Below are 22,240 nucleotides of genomic sequence, written 5' to 3'. Positions count from 1 at the left end.
TCAGAGGTATTTTCTCACTATTTATGGGCACTGCCCAGGGTGCAGGTCTGATTAAAGAGCCAAAATGAAATACACAAGTTGCTCTGAAGGTCAACTGATCCCTTAGTAACAGGGTGGTTCACGCCCTCCCTTCTGTCACTTGGCTCTACCACCTCTTAAGACTGTTGAATTCCAGATCTTTCTCATATGACAACTACCCAGCTGCTCCTCAGAAGAATTTTCCAGTATGATTCATCTTGTTTGTATTAATTCATTTGGTTATCTCTTGTTCAGTACCTTCGGACCCAAAAAAGTTACTAAAAGTATGAGACAGGGGAGTAACTTAAATTTGGCAAGCAATTTGAAAGAGCACCAAAAGAACTGATAGAAAAAGGAGGATAAAAAATCAAGTTTACTGTTAGAAATGGCAAAGATTTCATTGCACACAGTTCTTTTTAGCAGAAGAGGCTATAACTTCCAAAATACTGCATAAGTTAACAGTAAGTCCAAACATCAGAAAATAGGATTTCTAGAACAAATGTTAGGCATATTTATTACTGATAACAGAGCAGGCATTCAATAAAATACCATTTTTAAGACTAATCTTACACGTACATATAAACTAAGTATATTACACAGTTAAATATGTCTTTGTTAAGGTGTAAGTTTTATACTTGCTACTTTTTTATTTTCAAGGGCAAGAATCATCAGACGCCCGTGAATATATTTCAATAATTTTAAAAAGTTCACAAAGCAATGTTCTTTTAGTTAGGAGGAAAACACTCGACGGAGCTTTTCTAGGTTTACAGTTGGTGCACTGTTCTCAACAGTTATTTTGTGTGACATTGCTCAATGGGGCATAGGACACTGTAATTATAGCTTAATCACAGTAAAACTCTGAACCTTTTTATTAGTGAGATTCTTCAACAGTGAAGAGAACCTAGTGAAAGTGTGCCAAAGGAATTTCAGACTGTTGTATACTAAAACTTAAGAGACTTGTAATAAGGTTTGTCTTTAAACATCATACACAAAATGTAGATGTGATCATTGATCTATGTATGCATTGGCCTACAGCTTCCCTATATCCATACTTCTCGATGAGCTCCTCTGAAAAAAATGTTGGTGGAGGGACAATTATGTTTTTTATTAAATTGTGGTAAAATGTATATAACATAAAACTTGCCCTTCTACGGACTGTTAAGTATGCAGTTCAGTGGCATTAAGTACATCTACACCTCTGTGCAACCATCACCACTATCTATCCCCAGAATGTTTCCACCATCCCAAACAGAAACTCTGTACCCATTAAACACGAACTCCCATTCCCCAGGTGCCCCAAGCCACGGTAAAGCCTAGTCTACTGTTTGTCTCTATGAACTCGATGCTTTCACATATGCCATATAAGTGGAATTATAGAAAATCTGTCCTCTTGTGTCTGGCTTATCTCACTGACCATAATATCTTTAAGGGTCATCCATGTTGTTGCACATGTCAGAATTTCTTTTCATGGTTGAGTAATATTCCACAGAAGTATACATCACATTTTGTTTATGCATTCATCTACTGATGGACACTTTGATCATTTCCATCTTTTGGCTATTGTGAATAATGCTTCTATAAACATTAGTATACAAATATCTGTTCAAGTCCTTACTTTCAATCCTTTTGGGTAAATATCCAGAACTGGAATTGCTGGATCACATGGTAATTATATGTTCAATTTTTTTTTAAGGGATCATCATCTATTTTCTGCAGTAGTTGCACCATTTTATATTTCCACCATTTTATATTTCCAGGGCACAGGGTTCTAATTTCTCCAATCAAAATGATTATCTTTTAAGAATAAAAATATCATTTTTATTTGGTGATACAATTTCTGATCTTACTTCAATTTTCTTCTCTTTGTCCCTTGCATTTATCACTGAAATCAAAACCACAGGATTTATGGTATAAGACAATCTGATTAGAAACCCAAATTCCAAGAAGTCTATTGAAAGAGAAAGCAAAAGTTTAAAAAGCTAATTCACAGAACAGTTATATGAATTGGGGTCAGAGGGCAGAGTCTCCTCCCTAAAATCTGAATGTCATGCTACATCCTTAGAATGTGATGGAAAATTTAACTTACAAGCAGCAGCAGAGAAGGAAGACAAGAGCAAGCTCTGATGAATGCAAACTGAAGGGAAGTTATTTACAAATAACAAAAGAAGAGACAATGAAGCTTCAAGGTTCAGATGGAGGTAGAATAAAAGATAATCAGATAATGTGTATCTACATTTTCTGTAGCTTCCAATGGACAGGTAATCAAGAATTTAGGATTATTTTTCTGACATTTTCTTCAGACTATTGTAAGAATGTTGAATGATGATAATTCGTTTTAAAATATTATATGCATTTGTTTAGCTACAATTAAGAAATGTTTAAAGGATTGGAATTTTCTTTTTAAAGATTTTTTTATTTTGTTTATTTCACAGACAGATCACAAGTAGGCAGAGAAGCAGGCAGAGAGAGAGAAAGAGGAGGAGGCAGGCTCCCTGCTGAGCAGAGAGCCCAATGCAGGACTTGATCCCAGGACTCTGGGATCATGACCTGAGCTGAAGGCAGAGGCTTTAACCCACTGAGCCACCCCGGCATCCCTAAAGGATTGGAATTAAGTAAAACATTCAATGTTTGAAATAGGCCAAAATTAGAATCACCATTTTAGAATGAGGAATTAATCATCTAACAAAAAAATGATAGGATTCATAAAGTAATTTGTTTAATTAACATATAAAAATATAATATCTCGGGTTCACAATACTATGCCTGTCATGACACTTCATAAAATACTAAGACATTCAAACTCCAATGTTCCTAAATTTGTCAATACCATAATATTAAAAAGAATATTTTGGGGCGCCTCGGTGGCTCAGTGGGTTAAAGCCTCTGCCTTGAGCTCAGGTCATGATCCCAGGGTCCTGGGATTGAGCCCCTCATTGGGCTCTCTGCTCAGCAGGGAGCGTGCTTCCTCCTCTCTCTCTGCCTGCCTCTCTGCCTAATTGTGATCTCTGCCTGTCAAATAAATAAATAAATAAATAAATAAATAAATCTTTTTTTTTTAAAAGAATATTTTACAGATATATTTAGCAATTTCATATGAAAATATATTCTCTTAAAGCATAATAATAATTTCTGCTTTACAAAATACAGTAATACAAATTTAGGGAAAAAACTGGCCTTTTTATGATAAATTCAAACTTCTTTTTAAAGAGATAAAGATAGTTTAGTTGAATTTCATCAAATCAATTCAGAATAGAATTTTAGAATTACCATCTGGATATGAAGAAATAATGTGACCATCTTTCATAGTCATTTTTAAATTATTCACAAAGGATTTTGATTAGTTTAGCTACTACATGCACATTGAGACTATTTCCAAGTAGACGGTAACGCTGTTTCACTGTTATCTTCTCAGGAAATCCTAGAAAAGAGAGATAATAATTTACAACATAGTCATTTAAAATATTAACTTTCAAAGATAAAAGGATGATGTATCTTTTTGTAAGAACACAGTGGTCATTCACATAAATAAGTCCCTAAAATCTCCATGAAATTCAACTAACAAGTGAGAATTTGAAGCCAAAAATATAAGGTTACATTGCGTACATAATGTGGTATTATGATGTCATATAACATACTATACTCAGTGTACACGTAAGTATACCACAACATCCATGAAACTCATCAAAATCTGTATTTTAAGGCACGTCAGGAAAAGTAGTGGTTACCATTATTTCATAGTTGTTTTCCTTTACTTAATAACAGATTTATGGGGGCGCCTGGGTGGCTCAGTTGGTTAAGCCACTGCCTTCAGCTCAGATCGTGATCCCGGAGTTCCAGGATCGAGTCCCGCATCGGGTTCCCAGCTCCACAGGGAGTCTGCTTCTCCCTCTGACCTCCTTCCCTCTCACGCTTTCTCTCTCTCAAATAAATAAATAAAATCTTAAAAAAAAATTAACAGCTTTATTGACATAAAATTCACCCTTTTAAAATGTAAAATTCAGTGGTTTTTAGAATAGTCAGAGTTTTGCAAACATCTCCGCTATTTAATTCTAGAACATTTTTATTACCTCAAAAAGAAAGCTGGCCCATAGCTAACATCATACTCAAAAGTAAAAAGCTAAACATTTTCCTCTAAGTTCAGGAACAAGACAGGGATGCCAACTCTTGCCACTTTTACTCAACATAGTATTGGAAGTCATAGTACTGGAAGCCAGAGCAATTAGGCAAAGAGAGAGATAACAGGCATCCAAAATGGAAAGGAAAAAGCAAAACTGTCACAATTTGTTGATGACATGATATTATATATATAAAAACCCAAAGACTCCACCAAAAAGAGATGTGAGAACTAATAAATAAAATCAGTGAAGTTTCAGGATACAAAATTAATATACAAAGATCTCTTGGGTTTCTATATACTGATAACAAACTATCAGAAAGAGGAATTAACAATGCCACTTACAATTCCATCAAAAAGAATAAAATACCTAAGAATAAATTTAATCAAGGTTGTAAAAGATCTGTACACATAAAAGATTGTAAGAAACAGATGAAAGAAATGAAAGAAGACACAAATGGAAAGATAGTACGTGCTCATAGACTGGAAGAAGTATTAGTAAAATGTCCACTATCCAAAGTCTACATATTCAAGGCAATACCTATCATCATTCCAATGGCATTTTTCACAGAAGTGGAATACACTATCTTAAATTCATACAGAATTACAAAGGACCCTAAATAGCAAAGCCATCTTGTGAAAGAATAAAGCTGGAAACTCTGCTCTGATACACAAAACTTAACTCAAAATGGATTAAAGACTAGAATGGAAGACCTGAAATCATCAACTCCTAAAAGAAAACACAGGCAGTAAAATAAGCTCCTTGACATTTTGGCAACAATTTTTTGGACCCGACAAAGGAAAGGCAAAAAAAAGTAAAAATAAATAAGAGGGACTACAACAAATGAAAAAGCTTTCACCCAACAAAGCAGAGAAAATCATCAACAAAAGGAAAACGCAATCTACGGAGTGGGAGAAAATATTTGCAAATCATATACCTAATAAAGGGTTAATATGCAAAATATACTGAGGGAAGGTATGTTGGTATAGCCACTATGGAAAACAGTATGAAGTTTCCCCCAACAAATTAAAAATAGAACTACCATATGATCTACTAATTTTACTTCTGGGTATTTATAGGGTAAAAATGAAAACACTAATTTTAAAAGATATATGCACCCCATGTCCATTGCAGCTTTATTTACAATATCCAAGATATGAAAACAACCCCACACACACACACACACAGGAATACTATTCAGTCATAAAAAAAAAAAGAATGAAATCTCGCCATTTCCAACAATACAGATGGACCTTGAGGGCATTATACTATATGAAGTCAATCAGAGAAAAAAGGACAAATACTCTATGATCTCACTTATATGTGGAATCTAAGAAACAAAGCAACATGGTGGACCAATACTCCTTCCTCTTTATAACTAAACAGTATTCTACTGCATGGATATAACACATTTTATTTATCAATTTATCCACTGATAGACACTGGGTTGTTTCTACTTTTTGATTATGAATAATGCTGTTATAAATATTGTATACATTTTTGCATGGATATGTTTTCAGCTCTCTTGGGTATATATTCCTGGGGGTGAAAATGCAGACTCATGCAGTAACTCCATGTCCAACATTTGAGGAACTCCCAAACTGTTCTCCAAAGTGGCTGCACCATTTTATATTCCCACCAGCAGTGTATAAGGGATCTGATTTCTCCACATCTTTATCAACACTGTTTTTGCTTGTCTTTTTGTGAAATGATATCTTCTTGTGGCTTTGATTTACATTTCCCTAATAACTTAATGATGCAGACATCTTTTCTTTTTTTTTTTTTTTTAAGATTTATTTATTTATTTGACAGAGATCACAAGTAGGCAGAGAGGCAGGCAGAGAGAGAGAGAGGAGGAAGCAGGCTCCCTGCTGAGCAGAGAACCCGATGTGGGGCTCGATCCCAGGACTCTGGGATCATGACCTGAGCCGAAAGCAGAGGCTTTAACCCACTGAGCCACCCAGGCGCCCCAATGCAGACATCTTTTCATGTGCTTATTGGTCGCTAGTCCATCTTCTTTATTAAATACCTATTCAAATCCTTCACCCAATTTTAATTGAATTATTTTTCTTTTTATTGTTGAGTTGTGAGAGGTTTTTTTTTTTTTTAAGATTTTATTTATTTATTTGACAAAGAGACAAGCAGGCAGAGTGGCAAAGGGAGAGGGAGAAGCAGACTCCCCACTGAGCAGGAAGCCCAATGTGGGGCTCGATCCCAGAACTCTGGGATCATGACCTAAGCCAAAGGCAGTCACTTAACCTACTAAGCCACCCAGATGCCCTGAGAGTTCTTTATATATTCTGGACACAAATCTCTCACAGTTGTTTTTTATATTCTGTTTCCACAAATGTGCTTTCTCATATTGGACTTCCATTTGCTATATTCTTTTTTAAAACAAATTGGCCCACAGTTACAAAATTTGCTAGAACAAAGCCTTGCAAATACCAACATAAAAGACTGTCCATGAAATATACACTATAATGTTAGTTACAATTTTCTTATTCAGTACCCTTTGGCATAGCAATTAAATAAAGGAAAAGCAATTTATATAATAAAATGTAAGAAATAATTTAAAAGTATTAAGAAAATTAAATTATATATTATGTACAGACCAGAAGGAAGAATTATGATAAAATTGCTTCATCAACACTTGACATTATAGTTATTGCAGTAAAATAAGTGATTACATAATAAAATTATATTTGCAATTGAACAAGATCATAAAACTGCTATTATAAAGATAACATGTCTTAGGTAAGCACATTAGTTATCTAAAAAAATTATTTCATTCAACTTAGCCAGAGACACAAATAGATCATAGCCTTCGAATATTCCAGGGATGACCTTTTGTAATACTAAGATTATATCATAAGGTAAGAAAGGTTTAAAAGCAAACAAGTCAGATTTATAAAAATTATATATATGTGAGGGGTGTATTTTATATACAGGTATAACTTTTTAAAATGAAAAGGTGACTTTTTAAAAACTGGTACATTAAAAATAAAAATAATCTTCAAAAACAAAGAAACATAGCATTAACAAGGTCAAGATAGCAGTTTTCATTCTGTAAGTGTAGGTTAGTGGCCTCTTCCAAAGCTTGCTATCTCACAAATACATGCCACTAGCCATAAAAAGAACCAGCACAAAATGTATGAACGGATCAATGCAAATCCATCATTGACCACGGACAAACAACTCATGCCCGTTCCAGATTCAGAGTCAATCATGTTGGAAGCAAACATGAAGGACAGTCTGTCAGAGAGAGACAGTGGTGACATCAATCAAGCCTGATTATACAAATATATCACATATTTTAAAAGAAGGTCAAGCAATTAAAAAGCCTTTCTTGTATGTATTATACATATATTTTCAGAGAGCTGTGAAAAACCCTAATTTACCTCTGTAAAATTGTTAAATGATGAAAAAAAAACCCTGCAAGGCTATAAAATAAATGTCCATCATTCTAAAAATAAGAGCTGACATTTAAATTTTATAATGTGTTACAGATAGCGTGTAAACATTTTATATATGTTAACTCAACGGTCACGAAGACCCTATGAAGTTGGTTTTGTGATTACCCCCATTCTACAGAGGTGTAAACTAAAGCAGAGGGGTTAAGGTGCTGCTAGGATTCAAACTTAGTCAGTCTGACTCTAGGGTCCATGCTAAGTGTCAGTATTTCTGCAGTGATTAGCACTGCTTAAAGATGTATGTACTCAAAACACAGGAATTAGTTATTAGATAATAAATCACTTCATTCTTTAGTGCTATGGAAAGTACCTTTGATTGTTTATCTTAAAAAAGGGAAAAAAAAAAAAAAAAAAAAAACCAGTAAGCAAAAAGACAGACTGGGAATAAAATTCCTGAGTCCAATTCTCAGCTCTTTATTTGTTTTATGATGTTCTCACTCATTTTGTGACATAGACTAAGACAAGGAAAGTTTGTGTTTTTCTTAAATAACACTCCCCACGATATTTGTGATTGAATGAGATCACCAAGAGAAAGGCAGAGAGTTACAAAACAAACCTGGTTGCTGTGACTACACCCCGAGAACCAAATACCAGGAGGACAAATTATACAGTTAGTTTACCCCCCATGTACAGAAGGATGTGTTCCAAAACTTCATCTGTAAATCCATTATTTAGAATTTTTTTTAAAGATTTTATTTATTTATTTGTCAGAGAGAGAGAGAGAGAGCACATGCAGACAGAATGGCAGGAAGAGACAAAGAGAGAAGCAGGCTCCTTGCTGAGTAAGGAGCCCGATGTGGGACTCGATCCCAGGAACGCTGGGATCATGACCTGAGCTGAAGGCAGCCACTTAACCAACTGAGCCACCAGGCGTCCCCATTACTTAGAATTTAAAACACGCTCTATTTAACCCATTATTCGCTTCAAAAATAGGACTGTATTAATATTGTAACAATACTGGACTTAGAAAAGTTTGGCTTTTCTGCATTCAAACCCCCAGAGTGATTTTTGATAACTCTATTCCTCTTTGTGCAGTCCTGAAAGCATGTTAGAGAAGTCTGTCTTTCCTCGGTCACCACGAGCCACTTACTGGCCACTCACCCACCCCAACCTATAAAACTGATGGCATCAGTACGGTGGAGAGCACAGGCACTGGGAAGGAGAGATCAGGGATGGGGCAGGCATTCTACAAGGCCAGGGCCATGTGTCCAAACTCCTAAAGGCAACAACACCTGGATTTCCTGGACTGCAAAGGAGTTAGGACTACATCTTTCTCATTCTGCTGCTGTATCTTCCTTTCTGTTTTTGAGACTCCCTGTCTCAGACTCTACAATCATTTTGTCCATTCTGGCATCTGTGCTCCTGAGTCACCCTTTCTTTCCATTAGGAACACTCTTTCCCAGACTCCTTCTCTCTTCTCTACTCATAGGGAAGAGAAAAGGTGCATAACTGATAGCATGTGTCTCTGAAGAGAATAAATACAAATATGCTTACCACCAAAAAAATAAATGAATTCCTCAACAACCTCTTAATTTCTTCATAAAAAGGACAATTCTGGCATTCTCTCACAAGATCTAGTGTGGGGTTATTAGAACACGACTTCTGGAATCAAGAAAATAAAGCCGGAGACGGACATGCTATTAACAACCATCTGTGGGGAGAGGTGAGAAAAACTGCAGTTTGGGCTCACCTTTCCCAAAACCACTCAGGACCAGTACTAGAGTGAAGGGAGAGAGCATAGAGGCTGAAGGGAATGGACTTCGGCAGGTTAAGAACAAAAGCAGAAAGAGGGAAGGAAAATGTCAAAAATGGCCTGATCAGGAAAGGAAGGTTCCTTACATCCATCTGTCTGGGCAAGGGTTTATTCATAAAATACACCTGTGAGTCCTTATTGAGTCCTAGCACCTTTAATAAACAAAAGCTTGGGTCTGCGTGTATCCCACATACCAAACTCTGAAGGAAATCCAAGGAGACTTGCTATTTCTTTAGGAGTGAAATACCGAAGTTTAAGCATTAACAATTTTGTTATCTTTTCTTCTTGTGGCAAATTGGTAAGGGATTTGTAGATATCCTCAATCTGTAAGAAAACAGCCAAGATAACTGATAAAGTAGAGTGCAAGTAGATTTGTGAAGATAAGATCATCTCTTGTGAGAAGCCTCAAAAAGGATGAACGCACGGCAGAATGTCTCTTGCGATGAATTCTGTAACTGGCTCATCAATGGCAATATAAACTTTGAAAATGAAATGTCTGAAAAGGAAACACTTAATGTTGAACAAATCAGGAAACGTTCAGTTTCCCTGTCATTTCTGATCCCTCAAAAATTAAATCATAAGAAAAAAACAATGGCAATATGACATAAAAGAAATACACTGAAAGATATGAAAAAGAAACCTGATCAACAAATGAAATCAACTTCACAATGCTAACAAGTAGATCACTAAAATGTTTGCTGTTTATGATCAATTTCATCAAATTATTTTCTTAAAATGATAAAATACCTTTGGTAAAAATAAATTCTCCTATCCATTTGCCTCTAATAGGAATTTTACTATGGGTAAATTTTACAAATGGTAAGAATTTAATTCAGTATAAAAGAAGATAACATGATTTCTCTTCAAAATTATTCAAAAGGATAAAATGTTTTTGCAGCATATCAAGCTTATTTTCAATTATTTTACAACTGAAGTATTAATAAAGAGTCTTGCTAAGATGTAGATTTATACTGTGTGATCCAAGGGAATATTAAGATATTAGTGCATAATTTTAGAGAACATTAACTCTTGTATGCTACATCTCAATTTACTCATTTCGGAGTAAAAAGAATACCAAAGGTGAAAATAAGAAAAGATAAAGTGAAACATAAAATATTTTTTGTACAGAAAGTAATCTAGCAACAACAAATAAAAAGAGACTTACTGTAAAGAATTATAGAGATTATGTATAATATATGAGTAATATATATACTCATTCCCAATTAAACATGTAAAATTATTTTAATATTTCCAAATTTTAAGTATTAAATAGGTTTATTTAAAATAATTTTCAAATATTTTAGTTCTAAAGCATATAAAATACCTGCACATCCTCTGTGGTCTGTAACACAGATCCTGTCCCTTCTATGTAGCTTCCATAACTGAAAGATTAACACATGTATTATGCAGCATCTAATGTATTAGTTAATGTCAAATTTCTTAAATATTTCTTGAATGAATTAATCAATCTACATAGTTATATCCTTCTGAAATAGTATGAAACACATAAATATGCTCTGTAAGTAAAAAATTTCTGGGTGGAAGACATAAGATCATTCTATTTAAAATTCTAGACACTAAAGTTGGCATAGTGTTTTGAGTTGTGTAAAAACCACTTTGAATTATGCATTATTAATTATCATTTCTCTCTCTGTATTGCCAGTTTCTTAATGTTCATCCGTAGAAAGCATGTACTTGTTAAGACTTTATATCCAAATGCTATTCAATACTGGCATCCCTGCCACATTAAACCAAATGTTAAGTAGGTGAAAATAAATTGCTACTATTTTTTATAATGCCTGAACCATCAATTCTCCTCATGAACTGAGAAGTCCACTCTTCAGTGCCGTGACAAACACAGGCCCCTTGAACATGCGTCTGCCTCCTACCGTGATGCAGTGTTTTCACTCTTCTTCATACAACAAAGAGACTATTGTATAAAAAACTGTATTGAAAGTTTAAAAAGCTAGCAAGATATAAGTAATATTTCTTCTCCGAGGATCACTGCCAAACTAGCTGTTCAATATATTATCATAAATTTTTTTCCTAAATGGATCAATTTAAAATACAAAGGCACACCATAGAAAAATAACTTTGCAAGTCTGTTTTCTCATATGCATGGGTGTGTATGTGTATATGCCTGTTTATATTATCTACACTAAAATAGACTTTTATAGTAAGGCTTCCTTTATACCATCTTTATAATTACAAACGAATTTCAAGGTTGTTTTTTATTACCAAACTGATAAGTCTTGTCTTATCATCCTTGGAAACAGACAACAGCTGAGTAAAGTCTTTTAAGGCAATGCAAAGCAATAAACCAGTTACCCTGGAAGTACAAGGGCAGAACATGATAAAATCAGAATAAATCTGGTATGCTTGTATTGGGACATAGCATGCATGAAAGCTAACTAGTGGGTGAAAAGAGAAAGTCTGAAGTTTCAAATCATACAATTATTCATCAAATGAGGTTGAGTGACATTAACAAAGCAGAGCTAGGGATCTTTTATAAAATTTTCTGGAAAGGCTTAACTTTCCCCTTCTTTGTAGGTTTGTAAAAAATTGATGAAAAACATATTAACATTCAAAAAATAACCCAAAGGTAGCCAATAAAAGGCATTATGATATACCATGAGAAAGGGAAAGTTCTTTATGTATTCATATGTTATAATATCCTGTTTATACTGTGTATGAAAAAAGTACATATTAACATACGGTATATTACCATTTACTTAAAAAAGAGGGGTAAAATATACATGTGTATTTAAATACACCCTCACACACCATATCTTTGGAAGATAAGACAGTAAACTGAAATCTCTGGTTGCATGTAAGAAGAAAATTGAATGAGCAAGAGATAGACAGGGAAAGGAGCCTCACAATCTTTGAACCTTTGAATTTTGAACCATAAAAATATATTACTTATTTTTTAAAAAACTGAATAAAATTTAAGCATGCTTTAATATGCACCAGATTATTTAACTTTATTTCTAGATATTAAAATTTAATTTCTTCTTATATATTGATCATGAGAGTGGACATAAATTTTTGAGGTGTGATGTGCCATGAAAAGAAAGGTGCTAAAAAGTAGCAATTCAATATCTACAGAAACCATGTTTCCACCACGGGTAATTAAGCTCTTATGAAGGTCACCAAACAAATGGCATTGTGTTTTATGAGCACTTTTGTGGGTTGTGCACATAATGTTCTGCCAGAAGGAATTTTCACTCGTGCATTCTATTGGAACACGAAAGCAGGCAATTAAGGGCAAAAAGGAAAAAAAAAAATCATTCCAGCAGAAACATTTTGTAAAATGCTCCTTGTTTTGAGAAGAACTGAAAGAAATGATAGCCATAAAAACCTGGTTGTTTTGAATAACCCATTTCAGAGTCTCCTTAAAACCTACCCTTTGGTAAAGCACGTGGACCTTCTGCACGTGGGCTTCACAATGTCAAACAAAAGAGCATATCGCAGCAATGACTTTGGCGGTAAAAAATACTGATTCATGTCAACATCATCTTCAAGAAAATCTTTTAGCATTTGCACAGAGAGATCACTGTCCTGGTGATGTTTCCTGTCAATTTCTTCTAAAGTTTCGAGCTTAAAAAGAATGGTCTCTTTTCCAGAACACGGTCTGCTCTTATCAGAGCAAATATTTGGTTCAATTTTCTTTCTTTCCATTTTATTTTCTGCTTCTATTCTATTTCTTTCTGGATGTTCAGATTCAATTTTGGGAAACTCCGTCAGTACCTGGCGTTAAGTGAAAATAAACAGCCTGTTAAAAGCTTTCTTAAAAATGAATGACAAAGGAGTACCTGGGTGGTGCCTGGGTGGCTCAGTGGATTAAAGCATCTGCCTTCAGCTTAGGTCATTATCCCAGGGTCCTAAGATACCCACATCAGGCTCTCTGCTCAGCAGGGAGCCTGCTTCCTCCTCTCTCTCTGCTAGCCTCTCTGCCTACTTGTGGTCTCTGTCTGTCAAATAAATAAATAAAATCTTTTAAAAAGCCACTAAGTGGCTCAGTGGGTTAAAGCCTCTGCCTTTAGCTCAGGTCATGGTCCTGGAGTCCTGGGATCGAGCCCTGCATCGGGCTCTCTGCTCAGGAGAGAGGGAGCCTGCTTCTCCCCTCCCCCCACCACCTGTGTGTCTGCCTACTTGTGATCTCTGTCAAGTAAATAAATAAAATCTTAAAAAAAAATATATATATATATAAAAGACTGGCAAGAACATCCCTCCAATATGTTTGACCTGATCGGTGAGAACTGGTGTTAAAAGAAAAAGAATGACCAATAATGTCTAGTCAACATTATGCAAAAAATGTCTTTAGCCTTTATAGAGTTGTCATTAAAAACAGGAATTGTGATTCACTTGTATGTGCACAAGTTATTGTAAGTTTTTCATCATATAGCTATAGTGTCATCAGGTTAGAACTGATTTATTCCATGGAGTTACTGCTTGCTGTATTTATTAATAAAAACATTCAACAAAGCAATAGGAAGTTCAAATATGATGCTGTATCTATATTCAGTATACTTCCTATTTCTTTGTTGAATTATTAATATACAGTATCATATTTAAAAAAGAAGTTTAGAAAGTAACATTAGGTATGAATAAGTAATGGGAATAAAAGGCACAGCATTAAAAAAAAAAAAAAGAAAGTAACATTAACATTTCCAAAAAGTGTGCATTGGTTCAAACTTTGCCATACTCCTTCACTAAAAATGAAAAACTAGAATATACCCATGATCTAGAGGAAAACTAGTAATTCAAAAAAGGAAAGCCCTTTTTACCCTGAAAGGTTATTTCTACTCATGAGCCCCATAGGAAAACCTTGTCCTGTAAAATAGGTAACCATGCATAACAAATGTCCTATTTTGTAAAAGAAAAATAGTTCCAGGAATTTTTAATGCTAATATCTTTGGTAATTTATATTGTTTTTGGAATTTATATATTGTTTATATATTTATATATTTTTATATTGTTTATATTGTTTTTGGAATTGACCACCATGGAAGGGGAGATTTCTGGTACCGTATGGCAAGGAATCCAAACAATACTGACCCCCTAATAGTAGGACATGACTTAGGAGAGCTTCACTAAATCACTGAAATTCTGTTTTCCATAGCAATTTTGACAAAAAGATGTACAGGTGCTTGCATAATTAGAGATCCTATCTAGCAATTGAGTATTTTATTCTAGCTTGTACGAATCACTATATTTTAATCAATGAAGGCTAAATAGCACTGACTTCAAAGAAAATGCAACCAATGTGTTAAAATACTGTTAAGCCATTGTTAGGACAGTGTAATGAATTTTATCAAAAATAATCAATGGTGGGTGCCTGGGTGGCTCAGTTGGTTAAGCATCTGCCTTCAGCTTGGGTCATGATCCCGGGGTCCTGGGATCAAGCCCCTCATCGGGTTCCCTGCTGGGCGGAGAGCCTGCTTTTCCCTCTCCCTCTGCCTGACACTCTGCCTACTTGCTCTCTCTCTCTCTGTCAAACAAATAAATAAAAACTTAAAAAAAAAAAAAAAAACAGTGGCTTGTATTGGGTGGAAAATGACAGATACAAAATAGCCAATTGTCAAAGGGGAAATGATAGCGGAAAAGGAGGATAACAGCACTGATGATAGTTTTTTTTTTTAAACTTTTAACTTACATTTTTTTTCTAGTAATGAAAGAAAAGGTGTTTTTTATCTTATTTAAAACTATAAAAACATCATCAGGAGAGGAAAAAGTTCTAGGAAATAGACCTAGGCCATGGTATATATTATAGGCTCAATAGGAGACACGTAAGCTTCCACAAATTAGTTCTTGAAAAAATTAGCAGACTGAGATACACTTATAATAGATTAATAATAATAATAATAATAATAATACCTGACCAGGGGCTTGAAAAGGTAATGGTTCTGACTGAAGCTTTGCAATAAGGAAATACCGGAGCCTTGAATTTGGAATGCCAAGCTGGAGTAAAGCAGAGCAGTTAGTTACTACAGAGATCTGCATCAACTATTGCACCTATCAGAAAAACTCATACAGGCATGCATTTAGTTTCTGCCAGAAAAAAATCTGTTATTGATATGTGGAAGACTCTTTTGTAGCAAATTCTTAAACCTTTTAAATTGGTGCTTTGTACCTTTATTTGAATGAACAGAGATTGAATCTGATGAGTCATATGCCTTTGAGTCACTTTCATTTTCTATTTCCCAGATAATAAGTTATATATTCTCAAATTCATTATTAATAATAATCATAAAAAATAAAATTCAAATATAGCTACTGGCTATTTATTGCCTCACTTCATTAAAAAAGGAGGATGCACTAAATTTTAAAAGTTAGAAGGCAATAACTATGAAATAAACTTAATGAGATCACACATAATGCCAATTTCCATACTTCATGTACATCTAATTTTTGAAATGGGTTTTCTTTTAATTTCAGGGCAAATAACTGTATAACAGGCTAACGATAATAAAAGGCTAACAAACACAATGACAAAAGAAAAAATAAATGGTGATGCTCATAAGCACTTCAATTTCATATTCATGAAATAAAAGCAATGTTTGCATTTTACTTTTTATTTTATTCTATTTTATTTTAATTCCAGTATAGTTAACATACAGTGTTCTATTAGTTCCAGATGTAAAATTTAGTTATTTCTCACTTACATACAATACCCAGTGCTCATCACAACGGAACCCCTTAATCCCCCTGCCCTGTTTAACCCGTCCCTCCATCACTCATCCTATCCCTGGCAACTATCAGTTTGTTCTCTACAGTTTAAAGTATGTTTCTTGGTTTGTCTTTTTTTCCTTTGTTCATTTGTTTTCTTTCTTAAATTCCACATATAAGTAAAACCATATGATCTTTGTCTTTCTCTGACTGACGTAGTTTGCTTAGCATGTATACCCTCTACCTCCATCACATCATTGCAAATGGCAAGATTTCATGGTGTTTGCATTTTTAATGGTATGTCCCCCCAAAAAACTAATTAGAAAACTGTTATATGTTCATTTGTTTTTGTATTTTGGATGATTCTGAATTATTATCAAACTATAGAACACCTGATTTGGAACTACCAAATGTGACAGATTTTGAAAACAAACTATCCTTTATTTTCTATGCGAAAGTAATTTATATTCTCGAGACCCCTGGGTGGCACAGTCCGGTAAGTGTCTGCCTTTGGCTCAAGTCCTGACCCCAGGGACCGAGCTCCATGTCAGGCTCCTTGTTCAGCAGGGAGCCTGCTCGTCCCTCTGCCTTCCCTTCCCCCTGCTTGTGCTCTCTCTCTGTCAAACAAAGAAATAAAATCTTTTAAAAGAAAGAGAGATGTATATTTTCTCTTCAAGCTATATAATATTTTCCATAAAATATATATAAATAAATCTATATGCCTGTACAATATTCTTTAGAAAGTAAGACCCATGCCTGAACAATTTCAAGATTTAAGTATAATATCATTCAAAACAGATCTATTTTCTTTATTGAGTCAAATTCACTTTAGGAAAATGTATAGGGAGGCGCCTGAGTGGTTCAACTGTTAAGAGATTAGACTGCCTTCAGCTCAGGTCATGATCCCAGGGGCCTTGGATGGAGCTCTGTGTGGGGCTCCCTGCTCTGTGGAAAGCCTGCTTCTGCCTCTCCAAGTCTCCCTGCTTATATTCCCTCTCTAACTCTCTTTCTGTCAAATAAATAAATAAAATCTTAAAAAAAAAAAAAAAGGAAAGGAAAATGTATAGGAAAATTAATAATTGTGATACCTACAGATGTTGGAGATAACAGAAATTCCTGGTACTGAAAACCACAATTTTCTAATGTTTGTATTAATAGGTCTCTGAAAAGAAAAAATAAGAGATGAAAGAAAAGTTTTCACCCAATAGTTGGAAATGGGGTTCTCATATAAAAAATTATATGTAACTTCATTTTATGTGAAAACTGTATCTCCACCTAAATTGTTTAGAAACTGAATGACCCTAGGTCATAATTATTAAGTCCAGTACTTGAGAAATTATATTTCTCAAAAAAAAGATAGGGATGATTTCTATTATAAATAAGTAAAGCTGCCAGATAATCTATCCCACCTGGGGCTGTATTCTATCCAGAGTTGGAATCACTAGCCTACTGATGTTAAATTTGCTACTGGGATGGGCCTCTATCTGTATGTAGCAAATCAGATGGGGGAGCAATGATCAGACAGTAGCCAGTTCAAGGACACGAATACTTTCTGGCTGGGCTACCATCTGAAAGCGCTCTGACCCAGGGCTTACTTCTCCTAACTGCAGGACAGAAAATGCCTATCAACAGGAACATTTCTTACTAAGAATATTTCTACGTCCAAAGAAACAGGCAGCACATTAGCAGCTAAAACTGAGTGCTTATTCTGCAAAAATTCAAACACATCAGAATGAGAATCAGGTGAATCTAACTTTTTGAAACTTTGTATATATTCGTCAAAATCAGTATTAATGACTAAAATATATATGTAAAATGTCAGAATATATGGTTTATTTTTAAGATCTTTATTTCACAATGGCTCTTACAATATGCCAAGTCTAAGATGAACACAATCCAAATAATAAATACATCTTTACCTTGTAGAGGATACTTCAAAGCCTTTAACATTTTCTAAAAGAATATATTTCGGTAATTTTTGTAATCTAAAACAAAAACAAAAATACAATTCTAATCATGCCATTACTAAGAAGTAAGAAGTAAAGAAAATCCTTACTTGTGGGAGATATAAGGTAAGTAATTTTCTGCACTCTCTTTTTTATAAAAGGATTTTATAGAGGACAGAGACAACTTATATTTTATTCATTTTCCCCATGAAAATGGCATAGCTACTTAAGTTAACATTTGAAATGTTAATTTCCACTGAAATTTATCAGAAAACACGGGTTCATACAGAGGCTCTGAACTGTACAACTCAAAGGGCTGCCATTTATATAGAATGGCAGCTTCTAGGGTTAGCACAAGTTTCCAGGTCTTGGGCAACAGCATTCACCAACATTAGCATCACTTGCATCAATACTATAAGGAGAGGTGACAGAATTTAGCTATTAGACTGTAATTCCCTGTCACTCACTACAGTGGCAACCACGGAATTGACAAACACTTGCAGTTACTCTATCAGTCATGGCAGAAGATAAATGATGTGCACAGTATCTGTACTATAAGCTGCTGATCTCTATAAAATGACAAATATCACATTCTTCCAAATCCAAAGTTTTAAATTTAAGGTAAGCTTGTACAAAATTTTTACCTTGGGAGAATATCCAGGATATATAAGAGGCTATTTGTCCTTGGGTCTGTCACATCACCTTGCAGGCCAATTCTAAAGGATAAAGAAGGTATAAATAAAATAAAATTCATCAAGAATCTTCCTTACAGAAAGATACCTAATCACTTTTAAAACATCAAAACTGAGAGAACTGAAATTAGTTGGTCTCCACAAAAAGTATGACCATCTTTGTTACTATAAAGAACAAAATGCATTTATTCACTTAATTAAAATGAAAAAAGCCTTGCTTATCTAATAAATATGCTTATTATAAAACAATATGCCAGATGACTTATATGAGGCAAAGAAGAACAAAATAATCAATAGAGAATAAAATCAATTACCCTCTTAAAATCACTTTGTTTAGAAAAGACACACACATACCACACACACACACAATTGGTTGAAGAGATCTTTTGCTCTGTCCCACATGAGAAAACAAAAGTTCAGATGAATGAGCTGGTTGGGTAGGGTAGCAACATAGAGTAATGGCATTGATAACTAATCACCACCTAAGCAGACCATAGTAGGTAAAACCAAGACAGTTTCGTCCAATGCAAAAAGTAAGAACATAACCTGAATGCTTGATTCTACAAGCAGGAGTTACAACTTGGTTAGACTAACTAGGTCAGAATGGGACATGTAAATAGCCGATGTCTAGACTAGCAATTAGATCTTATAAGTAAGATTCAGTGTGATCAAGAATCAAGCAGAAATGTAGACTTGGATTGGGCCTGGGTAGTAGAAACAGAGGACAGGGTTTAAGACTGGGTACTTCCCTAGCTTCATTGCCTTAGATGAGTTACTTGATATCACTTGTCAGTTCCCTCATACTTTCTAGCAAGGCCAGAATCATCTGTGGATCTGAGGGACACTGAGAGTGGACTTGAATAGATACCTCAGAAATCGTGGGTTCATCTCACCATGTCCCTTTCCTCTCAGCATTGCAATGACAGTGATAGTACAGAACCAGTTACTGTTGCCATCAGCAGCTGGAGTTGGGCTGCTGGTGGTAGGGAAGACACAGGGGGCCCAGTGCAGCAGTGATGAGGCTACATAGTTCTGGGGCTACATTCTGTTCTATACATCCTACTTACTGCAGTTAAACAGGCCATATGCTCACATATGTTCAGAGGCAACTTTACATGGAATGCTCTCTGTATTCTCTGATGAATTCCCAATGTACTTTCAGGCACAGATACTGCCTCTCAAAGAACTCCTGTCTCCTGGTATGTAGCAAGCCATTTTCTCCTCTATGCTCTCATGGCACTTCTAGTATTCATTTATTATATATTATATATCACATTATGATAATTGTTTCTCAGTCATTCTCTTAAACTGTAAGCTCCCTGAGGATAGGAACTACAGTATCAAAAGCAATACCTGGCTTATAAGTGCACAATAATCCTTGGGGAATTAATTTCCTAAAGTTGTTCATATAAAGCAAAACTTAGATGGAAATTACGTATGAGAATATTCATTTAAATGAGAATATTCATTACATGTGATATCCCACTTAAAATCATCTTACACATTTACATAGGAACATATAAAATAGCTGATAAATCCTGGCTCTGATATTTTCTAATTGTAGGTCACTTAATCTTTCTGTGCCTCAGATTCTCACCTCTAAAATGATGATAACATTAACACCTAACCCATAAGCTCATTAAATTAAATGACATACTCTATGTAAGACAGAGGATTGTTACTATTATTTAAAATAATTAAAAATATCTAAATCAAAGTGATTTGTCAAGATTTCATCTAAGATATAATTCCCTGAAACACAGAAATAAATACTATATAATAAAAAAATGAACTACAAAATAGCTATAAAAAGTCAGAATTAGTGTACATATGAATTCTGAGAAACATAAAATTCACAAATGCATTCTTGATTAGCTTTTAAATTTTACAGTTAAGTAATTTAGAAATTGAATATTATGAAAATTTACTTTATTAATATTCCTGAATACTCATTAGTTTGATTAATTTAAGCTAACTTAGGTCAGAAATAAATACTGTATCTTAGGTAGGTATTAAAGAGGTCCATACAGTCTCTGCCTATCTTCTATTGACCAGACTGCTTTGCTTATTTGGTAGTAATTGTTATTTCCTTTATGATTAATACTGAATTATAAAAATCAGTAGATAAAAGGAATTATTTATGAAAATTGTCAAAATTATGAAATGCAGCTAATAGTCTTCAAAGTGTCCATGCTTGAAACTATGGTATAATTTGATTTAATGAATCCCTCATAAGTACTCTTCCTCAACAGAGACATATTTATTATACATACCTGGTGAATGGTTGACAGGGAGGGCTCATTAAAATCATATTGAAAGACAATTTGTCAAACTCTTCTAGTGTAATGCCCTAAGGAACAAACATTTGGGAGAAAAACATTTAAAAAGATTCATAGAAGAGGGAAGAAGGAAAAATGTTAACTAATTATAACTGAATATATCAGAAATTATAACCCTTAATAGTTTTATTTATAATACTCACAAGTTTATATAACAGTTAACACTTTTCAAATTAACTTCAGTTAAACTAACTTTCCAAAGCAATCTTATGAAGGAAGTTGGAGAAGTAAATCGAAGCTATAAAAAACTAAGTGACTTCCTCCAAGACTCAGAACTGGCCAAAGCAGAGCTGGAATGTTAATTTCCTGAATCCTAAGTGTTTTTTGCACCTCTGTGACACCTCAAGTCTAACACCACTGTGTTTTCTGGAATCAAACATTGAGAACTTCATTTTATAATTAATAAATTTTTAGCATAAGGCCTAAGAAAATTTTTAACACTTCTCTAGTGATAATATTTATTTAGGAAATGTGATATACTGACCAGTCACCATCCCTTCCATGTAGGTCTCTGTTAAAATATCGCCAAATGAAAAAAGGTCCCATTTTCAGATATCCACAATGATTATACTGTTCTACAGTTGTGTTTGGTCAAAAAACTTCAAAAGGTAACAGATAAGATTAATCAGTATAATCTCTACTGGGCAAAGCAGTTGAAAAATGTGCTATTTTGCTTCTATTTTATATATCAGAAGATAAATACAGTATAGTGGCTCCTCCCTTATCTGTGGTTTCACCTTCCAGTTTTAGTCAAACCCAGTCAATCAGGGTCCAGAAACAGATGATCCTCCTTCTGACTTATGGTCAGGTCATCAGTAGTCTAACCCCAATGTCACAATGCCTACGTTATTCACCCAACTTCACCTCATCACGTAGGCATCTTGTCACCTTACACTATCACAAGAAGGGTGAGTACAATATGGTATTTTGAGAGAGAGACTGCAATCACAGAACTGTTATAAAGTATATTGTTATAGCTGTTCTATTTTATCATTATTGTTAATCTCTTACTGTGCCTAATTTATAAATTACCTTTATCATAGGTATTTATATATAGGAAAAACATGATAGATATACAGAATGTGGTACTATGTGAGGGTTTAGGCATCCACTGGGGGTCCTGGAATGTATTCCCACGTGGATAAGGGGGTCTGCTGCACACAGAAACAAGTCATGGGTTTTCCAATTCTCATTCAACACTCTTAGTATATAAGCTTAGCCAGAAACAAGCAACC

At 34.5% G+C, this 22,240-nt stretch overlaps 1 protein-coding gene across 2 annotated transcripts in view; it reads right to left on the bottom strand.

The window, feature by feature from the left end:
• Nucleotides 1–373: 373 nt before the first annotated feature.
• Nucleotides 374–22,240, bottom strand: part of TRDMT1 (tRNA aspartic acid methyltransferase 1) — a 55,168-nt gene continuing 33,301 nt past the window's right edge. For both annotated transcript variants that reach the window (XM_059184036.1, XM_059184037.1), the window contains exons 3-11: nucleotides 20,940–21,016; nucleotides 18,619–18,690; nucleotides 17,948–18,013; nucleotides 17,121–17,190; nucleotides 15,237–15,320; nucleotides 12,763–13,106; nucleotides 10,681–10,738; nucleotides 9,551–9,680; nucleotides 374–3,436 (exon numbers count right to left, since the gene is read on the bottom strand). In XM_059184036.1, the coding sequence (XP_059040019.1) occupies nucleotides 3,336–3,436; nucleotides 9,551–9,680; nucleotides 10,681–10,738; nucleotides 12,763–13,106; nucleotides 15,237–15,320; nucleotides 17,121–17,190; nucleotides 17,948–18,013; nucleotides 18,619–18,690; nucleotides 20,940–21,016 (1,002 nt within the window). In that variant the 3' untranslated portion in view covers nucleotides 374–3,335. The remainder of the gene's footprint in view (nucleotides 3,437–9,550; nucleotides 9,681–10,680; nucleotides 10,739–12,762; nucleotides 13,107–15,236; nucleotides 15,321–17,120; nucleotides 17,191–17,947; nucleotides 18,014–18,618; nucleotides 18,691–20,939; nucleotides 21,017–22,240) is intronic.

This window comes from Mustela lutreola, chromosome 8 (genome assembly GCF_030435805.1).
Source record: "Mustela lutreola isolate mMusLut2 chromosome 8, mMusLut2.pri, whole genome shotgun sequence".
Lineage (NCBI taxonomy): Eukaryota > Metazoa > Chordata > Mammalia > Carnivora > Mustelidae > Mustela > Mustela lutreola.
The sequence above is the reverse complement of the archived record's forward strand: the minus strand, read 5'-3'. Positions and strand labels throughout refer to the sequence as shown.